The sequence below is a fragment of the Hemiscyllium ocellatum genome, chromosome 36 (genome assembly GCF_020745735.1).
Source record: "Hemiscyllium ocellatum isolate sHemOce1 chromosome 36, sHemOce1.pat.X.cur, whole genome shotgun sequence".
Classification (NCBI taxonomy): Eukaryota; Metazoa; Chordata; class Chondrichthyes; order Orectolobiformes; family Hemiscylliidae; genus Hemiscyllium; species Hemiscyllium ocellatum.
Window position 1 is genome coordinate 36,119,460 of NC_083436.1, and position 22,153 is coordinate 36,141,612.

Sequence of the window (22,153 nt, forward strand, 5' to 3'; positions counted from 1 at the left end):
AAAGTTGAATATTCCTGGTGCTTGGCAACTGATTTGATCTGGTACAGCTGCCTTCATTTTTTGGTAAAACTTTGGAATTCCTGCTATTGAAAAGAAAAGGCAGACGTGTTCGATTACAAGCTGCATTTCTACAAAGGTGCACTGTATTCCCAGATTTCTACATGAATTTTCCAATAAATACCAAAATAGCATTACACAACTAGAATACAATCTTTACTGGACATACAAATTTAGCATACAGATTTTATACTCTAGGGAAATGGAGTATGTTGTTGAAAGGTTTCTACAATGTCTGACAAAAATGTTTAAAAAACTTAAGAGAATACTTTTAAGATATATTATCCGGCAGATGCTTTCAGTGAGTAGTGCATTTTTTCCACCTTTTAATAAGCTGCATTGCAATGAGGGAGTTGCATTTCTGTATGTCAGTGGAGTGTGTGTTATGAAAGGGAGCAGGTTAATAATATAGTGTGAATTATTCCCAAATGAATCATAGATCTTTACAGTACAGGAGGAGGCTATTTGAACCATTGTCTGTACCGAATCCTGAAAGAGTTTTCCAGCCAGTCCCATTCTCCAGCCCTATCTCCACAGCCCTCTAACTTCATCACTTCCCAATATATATCTCGTTCTCTTTTGAAACCTCCTATGGAATCCACCCCCGTCACTCTCCCAGACACTGCATTTCAAATCCTAACAACTTTGAGTGAAGACGTTTCTCCTTACCTCACTCCTCGCTCTCTTGCTGACAATCTTGAAATTGTGGCCCCTAGTTACTGATACACCAACTACACAAACAGAATATCCTTTTTCACCTGGTCCAAATTGTTCATAATCTTGAACACCTCAATAAGGCTCCAAGGAGCATATGTCCAATTTCTCTCATCTATCCTTAGAACAAAAATCTCTCACTCCTAGTGTTATTCGAGTAAATTGCCTGTGAACTTTCTTCAGCGCTTTAACATCTTTCCTTAAATAATGTGCCCAGAACTGAATACAGTATTCAAAATAGGATCTGACCAATGATTTGTGGAGGTCTAACATCACTTCCTTGCTTTTATAATTTATGCCTCTAATTATAAACTGCAGGATCGTAGAAGCCTTAACGACTTTTTCAACTTCCTGAAGAAGGGCTTATGCCCAAAACGTTGATTCTCCTGCTCCTTGGATGCTGCCTGACCTGCTGCGCTTTTCCAGCAACACATTACTCAGCTCTGATCTCCAGCATCTGCAGTCCTCACTTTCTCCGACTTTTTCAACTTGCCTGGCCACCTTCAGAAAATCATGTGTGAACCCCAAAGCCCCTCTGCACCTGTGCTCCCTTATACTTGTACCATTGAGCCTGTATTTTCTCTCCATGTATCTTCGACCAAAATGCATTACCTCACATTTCTCTGCATTGAAATCGTCAGTCAGGTCTTTGCCATTTGACCAATTTGTCAATGTCCCTCTGAAGTCACTCAGCATCATCCTCACAATGTACTGTTTCCCCCAGCTTAGTATTATCTGTAAATTTATTGATTTTTTCCCACATAATCCATCTCCAAATAATTTATATAAATCAGAAAAGCAAGTGTCCCAACACCAATCTCTAGGGAACACCACTTCTAACTTGTCTCCAATTGCTTGGATGAACAATCGGTAAATGCAAGTTCAATTCCTACCATGGTAGTTGGGGAATTAAAATTAAGTAATTAAATAAATCTGGATTCTTAAAAAAAAGCACTGGTAATAGCAACAATGCAGCGATCAGATTGCTGTAAAAACCCATCTGAACTAATGTCCTTTCGGAAGGAATGAGCTTTTTTGCTATATGTGATTCCAGACCCACTGAAACGTGATTGGCTCACTAGTGAAATTAGCTGCAAATGTGTTGCTGGTCAAAGCACAGCAGGCCAGGCAGCATCTCAGGAACAGAGAATTCGACGTTTCGAGCATAAGCCCTTCATCAGGAATAAGAGAGAGAGAGAGCCAAGCAGGCTAAGATAAAGGGTAGGGAGGAGGGACTAGGAGGAGGGGCGATGGAGGTGGGATAGGTGGAAGGAGGTCAAGGTGAGGGTGATAGGCCGGAGTGGGGTGGGGGCGGAGAGGTCAGGAAGAGGATTGCAGGTTAGGAGGGCGGTGCTGAGTTGAGGGAACCGACTGAGACAAGGTGGGGGGAGGGGAAATGAGGAAATTGGAGAAATCTGAATTCATACCTTGTGGTTGGAGGGTTCCCAGGCGGAAGATGAGGCGCTCCTCCTCCAGCCGTCGTGTTGTTGTGTTCTGCCGGTGGAGGAGTCCAAGGACCTGCATGTCCTCGGTGGAGTGGGAGGGAGAGTTAAAGTGTTGAGCCACGGGGTGATTGGGTTGGTTGGTTCGGGCGGCCCGGAGGTGTTCTCTGAAGCGTTCCGCAAGTAAGCGGCCTGTCTCCCCAATATAGAGGAGGCCACATCGGGTGCAGCGGATGCAATAGATGATGTGTGTGGAGGTACAGGTGAACTTGTGGTGGATATGGAAGGATCCCTTGGGGCCTTGGAGGGAAGTGAGTGTGGAGGTGTGGGCGCAAGTTTTACATTTCCTGCAGTTGCAGGGGAAGGTGCCGGGGGTGGAGGTTGGGTTGGTGGGGGGGTGTGGATCTGACGAGGGAGTCACGAAGGGAGTGGTCCTTGCGGAACGCTGATAGGGGAGGGGAGGGAAATATATCCTTGGTGGTGGGGTCCGTTTGGAGGTGGCGGAAATGGCGGCGGATGATACGTTGTATGCGGAGGTTGGTGGGGTGGTAGGTGAGAACCAGTGGGGTTCTGTCTTGGTGGCGGTTGGAGGAGCGGGGCTCAAGGGCGGAGGAGCGGGAAGTGGAGGAGATGCGGTGGAGGGCATCGTCACTAGTGAAATTAAGAGATATATTCAAAAAGGCGGCTAACCATAATTTTAAAACACAGCGGCAATTCTTAATGAAACCGTAATGTGAATTTTAAAAAATCTGGATTAGAGTATGCTTTGGAAAAACTACAGATCTGCACAACGGGCAGCTGTCCATATACTTTTTCCAGCTCAAAAAGCTCATGGTGATGGTTTATAATTGAATAATCACATATTGTTTCTACTCCATACTTGAAACTTCTACAAAATAATTCTATCTACGTAACTGGAAATGGCTGATGGGAAGCATCCAATTAACCCTTTGAGATTTGCAGCAGCATGTTTTTTTTGCATCAAAGTTCACACTGTTACAAGTTTGTATTTGCTTTGATGCAAGGCAAGTCTTTGTTATTCAGATAATTCGCTGTTTTTACTCAATATCTCGGGGAAATTTCTGAATAATACTTTGAAGTAACAGAGAAAATGACTGTGAATTGAAACTTGAAAGTGTCTTAGACTAACAAAACAAATCAAATAGGATTGCTTGAGAAATTACACCTATTTAACAATGTGTACCTGCTGCTTTCTCAGTATCATCAGTAAGCTGATCAGCACAGATCACATTACATTGCATTAGCAGCAGACCATTCAATCCTTTGTGTCTGCTGTTCTGCCAGTCAGGTCAAAGTTCACCTGACTAACCCACCTTTGCTCCATATACCTTGATACACTTACCTCGCAAAAAGGCATTTATCTAAGTCTTTAACATATCAGCTAACCCAAAACACAATTTTGGAGATAGGGGTGTGCTGGAGAGGGAAAAGTTCAGGGATGGGTATTAGAATTGCACTACCCTCTGTTGGAAAAAAAGCTTCCTGTCCAATTCTTGCTTTCCACATACAAGTGTGATAGGGACATGATACATTGACAATGCTGAAATTAAAGGAATGCCGATATCAACATTAACACAAAGGCAAAAATTCTCTTTTTATTTATTCTCATCTGCTAACTACTCTTCAAGCTATCTTTTATTGCTGTTTTGACTGTAGCTGTGCTAAATGCATTTTAAAAATTTTATGGTGTTAGATTTTAAAATTATTTTCATTGCAGTGTCCCAATCATTCTACATCGAACCATGCAACTATTTATCTGATTCAAATCAGATTGTTGTGGGAGCTGAAATCTGATAAATTGCTAGATAGCCTACAAGTGAGACTTTTACAAAGCATCGACAGAAATAGGAATATCATACAACATTAAACATTGCAGTAAGACGACCAGAAGGTGAAGCTGTTAAGCTTGCATACAATATAAATGTGCATTGGAGTGTGGACCTTAAGCAGCAGTTCAAAGTTTAAACTCCTGTAGTGATCTAACATCAAGTTAAGATTAACAATGAGGACAGGTTTTGAAGGACCCCAAATACAGTATGTCATAGTAAACGTATTATGGTATGCCAGACAAATCAGTGGACACCCGAATTTGATTCTGTTACCATTCATGTCTGCAGGCTTTGGTACTGCCATCCAGCAATAACTGAGAATACTGTATCTCTAGGGTGCAGGGCAGTCAATGGCACTGCTGTGTGATCACATTCAGGGATCAGGAGTCAATCTGAACCTGAATAGCAATCAAGATTATATCCTTCCTCAACATTTTCTGCCTCCTTCCAGGCTAACATAAGGATCTGTGGCAGTATGTGTCAATTCCTTGCCCATCCATGCATTAAACAAGTGATTGATGTTTTGGTTAGCACTTTCATTTCCTTTCTGACTGTCTGTGCACTGCCAATGCATTATTGCATTTTGCAAAGTAAAGGGTCATTAACATTTCTATCATTAACATTTCTATATCCAACCTGGCAACAAGTTCCTGCTCCTTTTCCTCAGTCTGAGTGCATAGAGACTGTGACTGACCAAGTGATAGCACCTGCAAGCTCACTATTTACAGCTACTGAGATGTCAGTCGCTATGCAAACATTGATACAGGGTGATGGGAGTCTCTGTCTTGTTCTGGGTCACTGATACTGCTGACAGATTGTTTTCACAGATCTACTATGAAAAAGGACAATGTTGGAATGCTGGCTCCAAAATACATTGTCAACACAGCTCAAGTTACAAGATACTAACTGTGAATGACACTGGTGCATAGGCTTGTGTTAAATCTGGACCATACTAGCACCAAACTTAGAATACAATTGCTTAATCTATGATCAATATAGAACATAGAAAAATACAGCGCAATACAGGCCCTTTGGCCCTCGACATTGCGCCGACCCAAGCCCACCTAACCTACACTAGCCCACTTTCCTCCATATGCCTATCCAATGCCCGTTTAAATGCCCATAAAGAGCAAGAGTCCACCACTGCTACAGGCAGGGCATTTCATGAACTTATGACTCGCTGAGTAAAGAATCTACCCCTAACATCTGTCCTATACCTACCTCCCCTTAATTTAAAGCTATGCCCCCTCGTAATAGCTGACTCCATACGTGGAAAAAGGTTCTCATTGTCAACCCTATCTAAACCCCTAATCATCGTGTACACCTCTATCAAGTCACCCCTAAACCTTCTTTTCTCTAATGAAAACAGCCCCAACTGCCTCAGCCTTTCCTCATATGATCTTCCTACCATACCAGGCAACATCCTGGTAAACCTCCTCTGCACCCATTCCAATGCCTCCACATCCTTCCTATAGTATGGCGACCAAAACTGCACACAATACTCCAGATGCGGCTGCACCAGAATCTTATACAACTGCAACATGACCTCAGGACTCCGGAACTCAATTCCTCTACCAATAAAAGCCAGTACGCCATATGCCTTCTTCACAGCACTATTTATCTGAGTGGCAACTTTCAGAGATCTGTGTACATGGACACCAAGATCCCTCTGCTCATCCACACTACCAAGTATCCGACTATTAGCCCAGTACTCAATCTTCTTGTTACTCTTACCAAAGTGAATCACTTCACACTTACCTACATTGAACTCCATTTGCCACCTTTCTGCCCAGCTCTGCAGCTTATCTATATCCCGCTGTAACCTGCCACATCCTTCCTCACTGTCAACAACTCCACCGACTTTCGTATCATCCGCAAACTTGCTCACCCAACCTTCTAGCCCCTCCACCAGCTCATCTATAAAAATGACAAACAGCAATGGTCCCAAAACAGATCCTTGTGGAACACCGCTAGTAACTGCACTCCAAGATGAACCTTTACTATCAACTACTACCCTCTGTCTTCTTCCAGCCAGCCAATTCCTAATCCAAACCTCAAACGTACCCTCAATGCCATACCTCCATAATGTTTTGCAGTAGCCTACCATGGGGAACCTTATCAAACGCCTTACTAAAATCCATACACACCACATCTACCGCTTTACCCTCGTCCACCTCCTTAGTCACCTTCTCAAAGAATTCAATAAGGTTTGTGAGGCACGACCTGCCCTTCACAAAACTATGCTGACTATCCTTGATCATGTTATTCCTATCCAGATGTTCATAAATCCTATCCCTTACAATTCTCTCTAAGACTTTGCCCACAACAGAAGTGAGACTCACCGGCCTATAGTTACTAGCGTTATCCCTACTCCCCTTCTTGAACAAGGGAACCACATTTGCTATCCTCCAGTCTTCTGGCACTATTCCTGTACACAAAGAGGACATAAAAATCAAGGCCAATGGCTCTGCAATCTCCTCCCTTGTTTCCCAGAGAATCCTAGGATAAATGCCATCAGGCCCAGAGGACTTATCTATTTTCACCCTTTCCAGAAATTCCAACACCTCTTCCCTACATACCTCAAAGCTATTCTAATTAATTGTGACTCAATATTCACATTGCAACAATGTCCTGTTCCTTAGTGAATACTGACGAAAAGTATTCATTCAGTGTCTCTCCAATCTCTTCAGCCTCCACGCGCAACTTCCCACTACTATCCTTGACTGGACCTATTCCTACCCTAGTCATTCTTTTATTCCTGACATACCGATAGAAAGCCTTTGGGTTTTCCCTAATCCTACCAACCAAGGACTTTTCATGTCCCCTCCTTGCTGCTCTTAGCTCTCTCTTTAGATCCTTCCTGGCTACCTTATAACTCTCAATCGCCCCAATTGAACCTTCACGCCTCATCTTTACATAGGCCGCCCCTCTTCCCTTTAACAAGGGATTCCAATTCCTTATTAAACCACGGCTCCCTCACATGACCCTTTCCTCCCTGCCTGACAGGTACATACTTATTAAGGACACTCAATAGCTGCTCCTTGAACAAGCTCCATATATCGATTGTGCCCTTCTCTTGAAGCTTACTTTTCCAAGCCACGCATCACCGCATCATAATTTCCCTGCCCCCAGCTATAACTCTTGCCCTGCAGTGCACACTTATCCCTCTCCATCACTAGAGTAAGTCACCGAATTGTGGTCATCGTCCCCAAGGTGCTCACCTACCTCCAATTCTAACACCTGGCCTGGTTCGTTACCCAGAACCAAATCCAGTATGGCCTCACCTCTTGATGGCCTGTCTACATATTGTGTCAGGAAACCCTCCTGCACACCTTGGACAAACACCAACCCATCTAACGTACTCGAGCTATAGCTTTCCCAGTCAATATCTGGAAAGTTAAAGGCCCCCATAACTACCACCCTATTACTTTCACTCTTCTCCTGAATCATCCTCGCAATCTTTTCTTCTATGTCTCTAGGACTATTAGGAGGCCTGTAGAAAACTCCTAACAGGGTGACCTCATCTTTCCTATTTCTAACCTCAGCCCAAAATACCTCAGATGGCAAGTCTTCATCCATCGTCCTTTCCACCGCTGTAATACTATCCTTGACAAGCAATGCCACACCTCCCCCTCTTTTACCCCCACCTCTGACCCTACTAAAACATTTAAACCCTGGAACCTGCAACAGCCATTCCTGTCCCTGTTCTACCCATGTCTCCGTAATAGCTACAATATCGAAATCCCAGGTACCAACCCACGTTGCAAGTCCACCTACCTTATTTCGTATACTTCTCGCATTGAAGTATACAGACTTCAAGCCACCTTCCTGTTTAAAGGCACCCTCTTTCGAGATTGATGCCATGTTCCTAACCTCCCTACACTCAAGGTCCTGCACCCTAAAGCTACAGTCTAGGTTCCCATGCCCCTGCAGAGTTAGTTTAAACCCCCCACCCCCCCGCAAAGAGCACTAGCAAACCTCCCCCCAAGGATACTGGTGTCCCTCAGGTTCAGGTGTAGACCATCCTGTTTATAGAGGTCCCACCTTCCCCAGAAAGAACCCCAGTTATCCAGATACCGGAATCCCTCCCTCCTGCACCATCCCTGTAGCCACGCATTTAACTGTTCTCTCTCCCTATTCCTCAACTCTCTATCACGTAGCACGGGTAACAAACCAGAGACAACAACTCTGTTAGTTCTAGCTCTGAGCTTCCAAACTAGCTCCATGAAAGCCTGCCTAACATCCTCATCCCTCTTCCTACCTATATCGTTGGTGCCAATGTGGACCATGACTTCGGGCTGCTCCCCCTCCCCCTTAAAGACCCGGAAAACACAATCAGAGACGTCACATACCCTTGCACCTGGGAGGCAACATACCAATCGTGAGTCTCTCTCGCCCCCGCAAAACCGCCTATCTGTGCCCTGAATTATCGAGTGCCCAATAACTATTGCTCTGCTCTTCTCCACCCTTCCCTTCTGAGCAACAGGGACAGGCTCCAAACTAGCATGAAAATATGTGTAAGTACAAAAGGATCTTCTGTACTGAAAACTGAGGGCTCCTTGAACCAGAAAGAGAGAGGGAGATAGAGATAGAGAAGGCGGTTGTTGGATGGTGGAGGATGGATAGTGGAAGGTCATCTTACAATGTTTGGGAATGCCTCCCTAGCACAAGTTACCAGTTCTAGTACATAAGGAGTGAAACCAGGGCTTGGGAAAGAACAATACAGTCACTATCAAGTAGGAACATGACTTGCTAATATATGACTGCAGATGCTGGAAATCTGAAACAAACACAGACCATGCTGAAGAAACTCAGCAGGTCTGGTAGCATCTGTGGAGCATCAAGTCCAGTATGACTCGAGTTCATTGCACAACTTTGCTGGCTGATGCATGACATTGACATGATTTAACTCGGTTGCAATGTTCACTTACACCAATCTCAAATGGTCCTGTGAAATAATCCAGATTAGCCTGGATGAACCAGATGTTGTTTAACTTCAGGTCATCACACCTGTCCTTGGCACGTATCAAGGATTCTTCTTTGTTTTCCACTAAGATCACCTGGAATGTAGGAAAACATTTAGTCAGTGAGAATCTCTTCTCAAGTATACATTTTTAAAGCACTTAGAACAAAATTTAACTCCAAACATATGTTTAATGTAGGTTATATGAAAATACACCATCCTATTCTGGAGCAGCCTGCGTATATTCCATGTAGTCAGTGTTAGAGGTCAGGGAAGACAACTGGCCAATTGTAGTAAGCAGCTTTGGAAGAAATTCAGGTAACGAATGGGTGAAGATGTGGGTGTAAAGCAGCAGAACCACTAGGCACAACACCAAGTGTTTTCAATAAGGTAAGAATGTAACACTTGGTTGAACAACTCGATTAGCTTGTTGCCTGCAGACAAAAACAAATTTGAATTCAGCCAGTTTAAATTATACCCCCGAAAAATACTGAACTTCAATCCATTTTGAATTTAGTATATTGACTATCTTAAAAGCTAATGATACAATCCAATGTTTTGGGGGGGGTATAAGACCAGAAAGAATTGAATAGTTGAGGGGAGAACTGCCAAGCCCAGCATGTAAACAGACTGCTTGAAAAATAGCTCTCTTAAAAAGTACCTTTTCAATCAGTAACCTGCGATGCAGAAATTCCTAAGAACAAGAAAAGAAGACACAGGAAGACCCAAATAGAAAAATCAAAAGCTGCCTGGTTTTGTGATAAGAAATGTTGTTTTGTAAATCTTGTTGTTTTGTTAAAACTGAGAGTTTTATCAGGCTAGTATTGTAGGAGGGAAGGTAAAAGATAGGTTAGTGTAAGGACTTGTAGATAGTTGTTAGTTAATTATTCTCTGTTGTATTTTAAGAAATAACGTTGTTAATTTTTACTTTAAATAGTTCTTGGCCACATCAAGTTTTACAGATTACTGTGCAGGATAAGTTTTTCCTTTGTTGCTAATTTTAAATTAAGCAGGAGAGTTCACCCGGGTCATAATAATTTTGGGGGCTCGGGTCCATGATCTGGACTGATTGAGACAGATTTGAATAGATTTGGGGGTACAAATAATCCCAGAATTAAACACTTGTAGGTTAGTGTCCTAGATCTTTAAATAAAACTCTCAGTTAAGATTTATAAAACAACATATCTGATCTCAAAACAAGGCAGCTTTTGGTTCTTCTATTTGGATATTCCTGTGTCTTCTTTTCTTCTTCTTAGGAATTTCTGCGTCACAGGTTGCTGATCGAGAAGATACCTTTAACAGAGCTATTTTTCAAGCACTCTGTTTACATGCTGGGTTTGCAGTTCTCCCCTCAACTGTTCAATTTTTCCCGGTCTTATACCCCCAAAGCATCAGATTGTGTCATTGGCTTTTAAGATAGTCAATATACTAAATTCAAACCGGATTGGCGATTGGTATTCTTTGGGTATAATTTAAACTGATTGGCCGAATTGAAATTTGTTTCTGTCTGCAGGCAACAAGCTAATCGAGTTGTTCAACCAAGTGTTACATTGTTACCTTACTGAGAACACTTGGTGTTGTGTCCGTAGTTCTGCTGCTTTTAACTCTCAAAGTACACTCACATCTTCATAACAAAATCTTAACTGGGTGTGATTGTTCAGATTCATACAAAGTTGGTGCTGGAGCCCGGAAACATTCTGACAGATAGCTGGAAAAGATTTTGTCTGTATGGGAAACAAATCACCTGATGTGGTATAGTCATTGAGCATTACCATCAGATGGCGCAAAAAAAAATTGCGATGTGTAACTGCCATACTGCAAACTAAGCGAAACAGTTCCAGAATAACTTTTATTCAATTTTTGCTGTTAAAGACGGTATCAAAACAAATAGTTTTTTTATTGCTATTTTTTTCTTTGAACTGCTAGCTTTTGGGGGACATTCTCAACCTTTTGGATACCATCTAACACCATTTCTGAGTTTGGTACTCTAGCAAGTAAACGGGCAACAGTGAACTTTGATATATTCCGAGACTGGATTATGAGGAAAGCTGAAGAGAGATCATTCAGTAAAAATGCTCTTGCTGGATAGAATGCAAAAGGAGAAAGGCAATTGTCAGTCAAGCAACTTTTATCCAAGTCAGAATCAAAGAGACCAGCATACAACTTGGCCTGAAGCCCAAAGTATGAAACAACAGATCAGACGCCCAGCAGCATTAAAAGAAAATGTTGGCACAGCTTCACAATGGAGCTTTAGCTGTTTTCTGCAGCACACAGTGAATGTGCTTGGTCTGATTATTGCCACATGAGTTTCTTACATCTTTCCACGGAAGTTTTACTGCTTGTTCCAATTTTCACATTGTAGTGGGAGGACTAGATCAGTTTTAAAAATATCATACCTGGCATAACGGCAAAGTGTGAGCAAGAACAATCCCAACATGTCCCTGAAAACAGAGAAGGAACAACTGAGTCAATCAGCAGACCACAACATATTTTGAGATCAGACCTGCATACTTTTGTGAAAGCATATTCCTTTGGCTATCTGTCAGCTGAATTCTTGAAGTCTTATACTTTGTAAGGTACAGAATGAAGTTGAGCCACTTGGCATCTGCAGAGAGATAACAATTAACATTTCAAGTCTGGTAGGACTATAGTTCAATGTGTGACAAATGCTTCCAGCTTCGATGGGCACAATAGAAAAACAAATATCAGATATGAAGTGAATTGGTCTGAAAACTCCTTTCATAGAAGTGGGATTAACTATAAATTTTGAGTCAATATTACTTTTCTTCCAAAAAAAGCCAGATATCCTACTTTCCTCCACAATAATTGAGGTGCAAATAAAGTTACATACTCAGAAATCGTACTTTTCATTGCCATGCACTCCAACAGCTTGACGAACTGTGAGCTTCATGAATTACAGAATTATGTTGGAATACTGCAACAGGGAAAGACCATTCAATCACTGGTTGATCTGTATATCAACTCTGCTCACCCACTCTTGCTCCACGGCACAAAAAGAATTACATCCCTTTTTTTAAAAAAAACTAGAGTTAGATACATTTAACTTTAAGCCATTTTGAAACAATTCTGCTGCGTATAATATCACTTGCAGAAGCCAGAGTAAAGAATTATCACCATTGGCTGGTTTCAGTATTTACCTAAGTTTGTTATATTTGTAAATTTGATTTTTAGAACGTAAGTGATGAGGCAACTTCTTTGCACTAACTACTTTAATACAAACATAACTGAATTGCCTGTAATATTTGAAGCAAACAGATGTGGCTGCCAATGCAACAGTGAAAGAAAAAAATTGCATTGACATAACACCTTTCACAACCTTGGGCATCCCTATAAAAGTATTGAAGCACTTTTGAAATGTAATTACTACTGTAATGTAAGAAACGGAAGAGCCAATTTGTGGGGAGCCAAGCCCACAAACACCAAAATGCTAGTGACTAGATAATATTCCATAGTAATAATGGTCGAGAGATATTAAACAGTGCTTCCTCACTTTTCTTGAAAATCATGCCACAAGCTATGTCCTGTTCATCTGAGAGACCAGACAGTGCCTAGCTTTAGTCTCTCATCAGGAAGATGGTAGCACTGATATCCATTAAAGCTGTCCTGGGTTGTCAATCAAGATTTTATACTCAAGTCCTGGAAACGGACTTGCATCCATAACCTTATCACTTGGGTAGCTGTTGGGGATAAACTGTGTACTCAACGTAATGTAACAATAGTAACACCATGTTTTTAAAAATTACATACCCCACCACTGCAGAAATCGACAATAGTATCACCAGGATTGGCTTGTTTGGTCACAATGGAGATGATGTTGTCCAACTGTTGCTGCTTCCGTAGGGCACGCTCGGAGGACAGCCTTCCTGTAAGGACAATTCAATGTAGAACAAATAGCATTTTAGCCTAGAAGTCAGACAGATTTCTACTTAACAAGTACCTCACATTTCCAGTTCCCTCCACTGCTGCACTCTGCATCAATGGAATGATAAAGATACGCTGCCTAGTATTTTAAATTTCCAAGCTCAGCAAGTAATAATTCTAAAAATGTCAAGTTTACAATGTATGTTTGGAAGAAATGATCAGCTATATTAGAATGATAATTAGCCACAAAAGCTTGGATTGAATGTTCTCTTTTAAAGAAACATCAATGCATTTTCACTATGATTAACGACAGACAGATGCAAATTCTCAGAAATCACGTTTAACAGGCATGTATTTCTACAATATCTCGTTAGAAAATATTTTGTTATAAAATATCTCGTTATAAAATAAAAAGTTCTAGAAGCTGAAGACTTAACTGATTGTTGGAGTGTAATGAAATTAGTTGCACATTCAAATGCTGCTTTAGGTCAATTCAAACACTTGGGATGAAATTTTTTTTTCCTTTTTGAGAAAAGTGGGTGTATTAAGCATCAATGAACTTATTACCCACACTACCAAGGTAATACCTGATGTGCACCAATAAACATGTTAAAACTTGACAGGTGAGCATGGGCACGTTTCTCAGCAAATCACAGGCCTCAACACTAGCCAGCAGCTTCTGTTGACCTTGGATGCCAATGACAGGTCAGCAGTTTGTGTCCTGAGCACCATCATTCAGTAAGCTTTAGGCAATCCAGCAGTGAGAAGGGAAGCTACATTTTTCTTCGTGTTGGGGGGTGTTGGTAATATGGAGAAGGGGAGGAGGAGGGATCTGGAATGGGTAGCCTTCAGAGGCCACGCCTTGCCCCTATTTATACCTTCGATTCTCTCAAAGTTGGAACAGATGGAGACACAAGCCAACCCAGGTCATCTGGTTTCCCAGACTAGCCACCTTTCCTATCAGCCAAGGAAGCAGATAATTGGGAAAGTGGTGATCTGAGACCATTAAGTGACCATTAATTGACCACTTATATTATATTACAGCAGATCAGGAAAATGGTCTACGGGGCTTCTCAGCTGAAATTGTGTTGCTGGAAAAGCGCAGCAGGTCAGGCAGCATCCAAGGAACAGGATGCTGCCTGACCTGCTGCGCTTTTCCAGCAACACATTTTCAGCTCTGATCTCCAGCATCTGCAGACCTCACTTTCTCCTATGGATCTTCTCAGGCCAAACATAATTGTTGAGCTGGCAAGAAGAAGCAAACATCTCTCCAGGTCCAACTTACCTCATATTTCTGTTCCTCATCATCACCCTCGATTTATTCTAGTAACACAGAACTGTGACATGGAATTTAACCTCTCAAGCTTGTTCTTCTATTCTATTAGATCAATGACTGATCTGCACCTCAAATCCATTTACCCAGTTTTTCATCAAATAACCAACTCACCCAATAAAAATCTCTCAATCTGGACAGTCCAAATGCAAATCCATTGGATATTAACTAGAGTGGTAAAACATTATCGCACAACTTAATCCTTAATATAGAAGATGAAAGACAACCAGCAATGATTGAAGTGTTTTGAAAAGATTTTCTTGGCTGCTGTCTGGATTTTTGCGCTAAAATGTAGATAAGCAGATCAAGAGCCAAAACATTTAATCTGAGAAATAACCTTTCCAACCCTACCCTCATTACCCAAAATCTCCAAATATTACAGCAGAACCTCCAAACTATCAGACATTACCACAACTTTCAACATCATACAGATGACAATTTCCACAAACCAGCAACAAGGGGGGCATGGTGGCTCAGTGGTTAGGACTGCTGCCTCACAGCACCAGGAACCTGCTTTTGATTCCAGCCTCAGGCAACTGTCTGTGTGGAGTTTGCATATTCTCCCCGTGTCTGCATGGGTTTCCTCCGGGTGCTCCGGTTTCCTCCCACAGTCACAAAGATGTACAGGTTAGGTGGATTGGCCATGCTAAATTGCCCAGAGTGTCCAGGGATGTGTAGGTTAAGTGCATCACTGAGGGATAAAATGTAGAGTGATAGGAGAATGGGTCTGGGTGGGTTACTCTTCAGAGGATCTGTGTGGAGTCGTTGGGCCAAATAACCTGTTTCCACACTGTAGGGATTCTATTCTATGAACCTGACTATTGTTAGCACCTCCTCATAGTGCTAACATGCTTATAACTTTTCCTTATAATGTTATCCTTAATCAAATATTTATGTGGCAATATTTGATTGATCCGACTTTTGATTTGCGTATTTTCTGCACATGAATGACACTATGCAAGAATTTGTCTGCTGTATGTCTCATCTGAAACTCATTAGTTTTGCTTAGTAGTTCAACCATCACAGTCCAAGATCATTAATCGTGTTTAAATTTCACATCATCTTTCATCTGGAGCAAGTCAGTGATGGCGAATAAAATTCAACTTTGGAAGGAGCACAAAACAGATAGTGATGGACAAACTGATGAGATCTACTTCCCTTTGCATATAGCCAAACCTCAATCTACATTTTCCAAACCTCCATTCACCACACCTGGTGAGAAAATGGGAAGTTAAGTTTTGTTGAGGTTGTAAAACAGGCTGAGCCAAAATGAAAAGTTCTGCCTGTGGTAAAAATGTTTTTATCCGTGCAATCAGCAGTGAAGTAAACTAGCCTTTTGATTAACAGCCAACTAATCAGTCAGCCATTTGACTATGGAAATATATTGGTGTATGATTCGCTTACTTCCTACGTTTTATTCTTGTAACAGCTTTATAGTAATTTTACAGTAATAGTAATGTTATAGTAAAATTTTCAACAACAATATGCCTTTATATATAACTATATAACATTGGCTTACTTCTGCTCCTTTCAGCCCATTGGGTCAGCTCTGCCATTCAATGAGGTCATGGCTGAATTGATAATCCTCAACACCACTTTCTTGTTTTTCCCATAACACTTACTGATTAAAAACCTGAAACAAAAATAAAGGAATTGTTGAAAAAGCTCAGCAGGCTGGCAGCATCCAGGGAGAGAAATCAGAATTAACTTTGAGTCAAGTGACCCTTCCTCAAGGTGACCCTGGGTTCTCTGGAGGGCCACTCGACCTGACCCAAATCGTTAACTCTGATTTCACAGATGATGCCAGACCTGCTGAGCTTTTCCAGCAATTTCTATTTATGGCTCTGATTTACAGAATCAGGAATACTTTTAGTTCTGATTAAAAATCTGTCTAACTCAACCTTATATGTTGTGGTTCTGTTCGCCGAGCTGGGAATTTGTGTTGCAGACGTTTTGTCCCGTCTAGGTGACATCCTCAGTGCTTGGGAGCCTCCTGTGAAGCGCTTCTGTGATCTTTCCTCCTGCATTTGTAGTGGTTTGAATCTGCCGCTTCCGGTTGTCAGTTCCAGCTGTCCGCTGCAGTGGTCAGTATATTGGGTCCAGATCAACGTGCTTATTGATTGAATCTGTGGATGAGTGCCATGCCTCTAGGAATTCCCTGGCTGTTCTCTGTTTGGCTTGTCCTATAATAGTAGTGTTGTCCCAGTCAAATTCATGTTGCTTGTCATCTGCGTGTGTGGCTACTAAGGATAGCTTGTATATACTTAAAACTCATCCTTACTGACCCAAGAACGCCACAAGTTCACTACGTTCTAAAAGAAGAACTTCCCTCTTATCTCTATCTTAAATAATGACCCATTACTCTGAGAATATGCCCTCTGGTTCTCATATAGTGCCTTTAATGTAGTATGAAGACGGAGGAACATAACAGGATTAAATGGTTGAATAAATTAATGCTCCTGAAGGAGTTCATGCTTATATTACATTGAGCTCTGCCCAACCTGAAACCATCACACAGTCTATGGATAGAGAGAGGTGAATTGGGCACAAGTACACAAAGGGAGCAGAGACATTCTGAACAGTTCCTGAGTATCCTCAGCAATTACATCCAGCAAGTTGATGTAAAATGTACCTCTTGCAACCATGCAAAAAAATTACCTTCTGGTGTAAGGCAAATGCCTCCTCGGTTTAGATTAACCATGGTTTATCTGCTACCATTGATAATTAGACAGGCCTTGGTCCCAACCTATTGAAAGGAGGTTTCAAGGCAGAGAACTATCCAAATCAGAATTTTATATTTTAGTAGTAGTGGTATCTGAAAACACAACATCAACCAAAATTGCACTACAATAGAACACTGGGACAACTTAGTTAAAGAGGTCAAGTCAAAAGGAATATCATAAACAAGGGAGGTAGAGAGATAGAAAGTATTCTTGAATATTATCTGCTCACACTTAAGCTAAATACTACTTTTGCATATCTACAAACATTTACTCAAAAATATATCCTATCCTTGACGTGTACAACCTAACAAGCTGTAAGCAAACAGCGAACAGATGAGCTGTAATGTTACAAAGCACACTTCTATGTATACACATGCATTACTAAACAAATAGGTTCGCACAAGTGTCCAAATGCTTCAGTTCCAGTAAAAGGAACAATTGTGGGCATCAAAGTCTTATTTGAAATCTTTGTCCTTGAGGTACAGACCAATGGAGTACTAGTACATTGTGCATAACATCATGCCATTGATAAGTCAATGCTCAAATACATTTTGCACAAACCTCCCACTGGCTACAGGGATATTGGACTTTGAAAGAATTCTCAACAAACCAGAGCTTCCAGACTCCAGTCAAACCTAATAACTGAGAAACAAAACCAAGTGTTTGGAAGATAATAAAGACTGAACTTGTTCCAACGACCAAACATTTTAATTCAAAGTAATAAAAATAGGGACAAGTTACAGATGATTTTTCAGGGATTTCTTGTCCTTTATGATCAATATAAACCTCCACTTCCCTATTACTATGTTAAATCTAGTTTTAAACATTCATGGATGTGTGATACTCTGAACCACAGATTTATATAGTGCTACGTTACTTTGTACTACAGAGATTTACATATTATTACTGTACTTACATAGTACTTACAGCACCTAATTTTAACACACTAAAAATCTTACAGAAAATTAACATGGGGCCTCTCATACTTATTCCACTTGTGGACAAAACCAATATAAGATTGTCTACAAAATAAAATCAACCAAGGAATTCAGAAGAAACCTCTTACTCCAAACACTGATGAGAATGTGGAGTTCGCTACCAAAGGAAATAATTAAGGCAAATAGCATTTAGATAAACAGGAAGGAGGAGGTGGTACTCAGCTATAGAAACATAATGATGGATAGAAGGAGGCTTTAGTGGAGTGGCTGTGCCAAATGACCTGTTTCTATGTTGCATCTTTGATGTGATTCTACTTAAGATATCTGGAGACTCAGAAAGGAAGCATCTCCTGGAAGCAGGTCCACTGGCCAATGGTGAAACATTCCACAAGTTTCAGAAAGCAAATAAGTGCATTCGTTTTAAGAACCACAGAAAAAGTGCATTATTGAGCAGGAGGATTTCATTAAAGTTTTCTGGGGCCAGATACACCATGCAGTTGCATGATTCAATATGGATGTTATCTACAAAAGCAGTGCAGTGGATGTAACAAAGTCATCCAAGTGGACCTCATAGAATATGAGTTCTCTGACTGGGGATATTAATCTGTTTCAATTAGGGAGCCATCCTGTCGCTCAGAGCTGGCTCTGACAGAACTGGATCAGTGTCAAGGACTTTCCATGTATAAATAAAGGGTGACTTGGTGACAGGATACTGGCCTCTATGGAGCTTTTTTTAGATTAGATTACTTACAGTGTGGAAACAGGCCCTTCGGCCCAACAAGTCCACACCAACCCGCCGAAGCGCAACCCACCCAAACCCCTACATTTACCCCTTCACCTAACACTACGGGCAATTTAGCACGGCAATTCACCTGACCCGCACATCTTTGGACTGTGGGAGGAAACCGGAGTACCCGGAGGAAACCCACACAGACACTGGGAGAATGTGCAAACTCCACACAGTCAGTTGCCTGAGGCAGGAATCGAACCCGGGTCTCTGGCGTTGTGAGGCAGCAGTGCTAACCACTGTGCCACTGTGTCGCCAGTAGTGATGAGATAAAAGCACACTACTGAAGAAATTCTCTCGCAACTGTCATCTTTGAGTTGGTGTTGGCATCATGCTGTTATTTGGGAAGCTTGACCCATTTGATCCTGCCATCGAAGACTGGGCCCAGTATTTGGAAACAATGTGTTATTTCTCCAGGCAAATTATATTGGGAAAGATTAAAGGCAATAAGTAATTTTCCTGACAGCTTGTGGATTTGCAACTTTTTCTGTTATTAGAAGCCTACCTTTCCCTCAGACATCAGATATTAAAACCTTTCAAGAGTTGGTTGAGTTAAGGAACATTACGACCCCAAGTTTCCTCTATCAGTTTTATTCCCCTGCTCAAGGACCAGGGGAATCTATCTGAACTTTTGACTGGTTTAAGATGACTGGCAGATGTGACTCTAGTTTAACCCTTAATGAGAGGCCGTTTGGTTTGTCGGATTAATAACGTAACCATACAAGCCCATTTACTAGCTGAAGCCCAACTGGGTTTCAAACAGGCAGTACAACTAGCTTTACTATTGGAAAACACGGCAAGTGGAGCAAATGAGTTGCAGGGTATGTCAATAGAAGTGGACACCCTCGCTATTCCGACTACGTTTGGGAAACACAACATAAGTGATGGCAATTGCATAGACTCATTCAGGACACATTCTGAACACAGCAAAATCCCAAAACAAAGCCAAGCTACAGGCAAACAGTTAAAGATTTCCTCAGGATCCAAGTCGTCAAGCCATTATAGTTACTACTGGTGAGTGGCCGCAAGACAATAAAAAAAGTGCCATTAGACATGAGGAGATCCCATAGGCTGGTATTGAGGATACTGCACATCCTGGAAAGCTCACCTATATCTGGCTTGGAACAGTTAAGTTGTTCAGCAATATCAAAATCAAAGCTAATCAAGAGAAACGTCTGGTAAAATAGCCATCCAGTTCTACTGGAGGTCGATACTGGCACGGCCGTTTCAGTGATCACAGAACCAGTTTTTACCAAAACCCGCTCTGGATTCCAATCTTTAAGTTTGCAGAAGACCACGGTTCGACTGAGAACCTATCCTGGAGAACCTTTACAGATGAAAGGTACAACTTTGGTTCTGGTCTCTTATGAGAAGCAATTGGTTCAGTCACTACTGATTGTAATAAAAGGTTTGGGCTCAAGCTCAATAGAGCGCAATTGGTTAAGAACGATTCACTTAGATTGGCTCATAATGTTTCGAATAGAAAATGGCTGCCTGAGTGAAATCCTAATTAAATAGCCGGAAGTGTTTCAGGTAGGCCTAAGGTCTATCAAAGGAACTACGGCCACCTTGCATGTTGATCAGGAAGCAATTCCATGATTCAACAAAGTCTGCCCAATGCCATTTGCCTTACAGGCAAAAGAGGAGGCTGAAATCGGAAAGCTGGAAAGCTGGCATCATCAAACTAGTCCAGTCTGCAGATTGGCAGCACTGGTCATACCAATTGTGAAGCCTGATGGGTCAGGTTCACCTTTGTAGGGGTTTTTAAACAAGTGGTAAATCACTCTTTGCAGCTAGATAAATACCCAATCTGTCACATAGAGGATTTCTACGCAAAGCTGGGGAGCGGGGAGGAGGGGAAGAGAAGGTGTTGGGGGGGAGGGGTCTATTATAAAGCTGGACATGAGCCATTTGTTCTTGCAATTGTGGTTGGATGAAGATTCCCAGAAGTATGCTACAATTAATACCCATACTAATATATGAGACTGCCATTTGGGGTATCATCAGCCTCTGCATATTTTCAATGCAGAATATTTTACAAGGTCAACAGGTCACCATTTCTCTGTTTGACATGCAAACAACACGGAAGACCATAAGGAGCACTTGGAGAACTTGAACATAATCCCAGGCAGGTGTATGCCTGAGAAGGGAAAAATGTATGTTCCAGGCATCACAAGTGGCCTACCTGGGCTACTAAGCCATCAAGACCGGCTTATACCCGTTGGAAAATAAAGTAATGGTGAACAAAGGTGCCCTGGCTCCCATGTCAGTACCGAAGCTTAGGTCTTTTCTTGGGCTGATGATTTGTTACAGAAAGTTCATACATAACCTGGCCTCCATCCTGGCACCTTAGCATCAACTCCTAAAAAAGGGTCAGGGTTGGAAATGATTGCGTAGCCAAGCCATAGCTTTGAAGGAAGTGAAGAAACAACTATCATCCTCCAAGGTATTGGCAAACTATGATCCCAACCGAGACTTGGTATTGACATGTCATGCCTCCCCATACAGCATCGGGATAGTATTAACTCACAGGTAGCCCAATGGAGAGGAACGTCCAATAGAGTATGCTTTCGGGACTTTGGCTAATGCAGAGTGTAAATGCACCCAGATAGAGAAGGGAGGTTTGGTGGTTATATTGGGAGTCAGGACATTCCACCCAAAACACCTTTATGGACATAAAGTTGTAATAGTAGCAGACCACAAACCTCTGATAGGTCTGGGGTTTGCGGAAGACGAGGCAGTACCGTCCGAAGTTTCAGGCCGAATTCAGTGGTAGGATCTAATTCTAAGTTTGTACAATTAGAAGTTGGAACACCATCTGGGAGACAAAGTAGCAAATGCGGATGCACAGAACTGGCTCCAGCTGGCAGGTACACCACCGGTGGTACCACCACTGGAGGAGCCCGTAATGGGTTTCCAATTTCTGGGCACACTTCCAGAAGACACACTACCAGACAATATCAGATTTTGATATTGAAGGATCCGGTACTGGCAAAACTGAAATAGTCAGTGATGATAGGAAATCCATGGGGCCGTCACAACCAGAATTGAAACCTTTTTGGACCCAGAGAAAACAGATCACAATGGAGGATGGCATTTTATTAAGGGGAGAAAGTGACTGTCCCGAGCAAAGGTCGCCAAAAGATACCGGCTGAACCCCACCAGGGTCATCTGGGAGTGATGCCAAGTAGCCAGGATTGGATGCGGATATAGTCGCATTGGTAGGGCAGTGCCGAGTGCCAACAAGGACAAAAATGACTGCCAACAGATCCCCCATATTCATGGAAATGGCTGGGTTATACCTAGAGTCAGTTATACATCGAATATGCAGGTCTTTTCATGGGCTCGACGTTTTTGGTCATAGTGGACATCCACTCAAAGTGTCTGGATTGGCATAGAGATCAGACATCAAATGGGTGGGAAGGAACAATAGAAAAACTGTGCGCATTGTTTGCGACACATGG

General features: G+C 41.9%; 1 protein-coding gene across 2 annotated transcripts in view; it reads right to left on the reverse strand.

Moving 5' to 3' along the window:
• The window catches only part of gstcd (glutathione S-transferase, C-terminal domain containing), a 142,313-nt gene that overhangs the window by 16,705 nt on the left and 103,455 nt on the right, over window positions 1-22,153 (reverse strand). For both annotated transcript variants that reach the window (XR_009647068.1, XM_060851361.1), the window contains exons 6-8: window positions 12,795-12,910; window positions 11,423-11,467; window positions 8,995-9,123 (exon numbers count right to left, since the gene is read on the reverse strand). Coding sequence is in view for 1 of the 2 variants with exons in the window: in XM_060851361.1 (XP_060707344.1) it covers window positions 8,995-9,123; window positions 11,423-11,467; window positions 12,795-12,910 (290 nt within the window). In the remaining variant the exon portion in view is untranslated. The remainder of the gene's footprint in view (window positions 1-8,994; window positions 9,124-11,422; window positions 11,468-12,794; window positions 12,911-22,153) is intronic.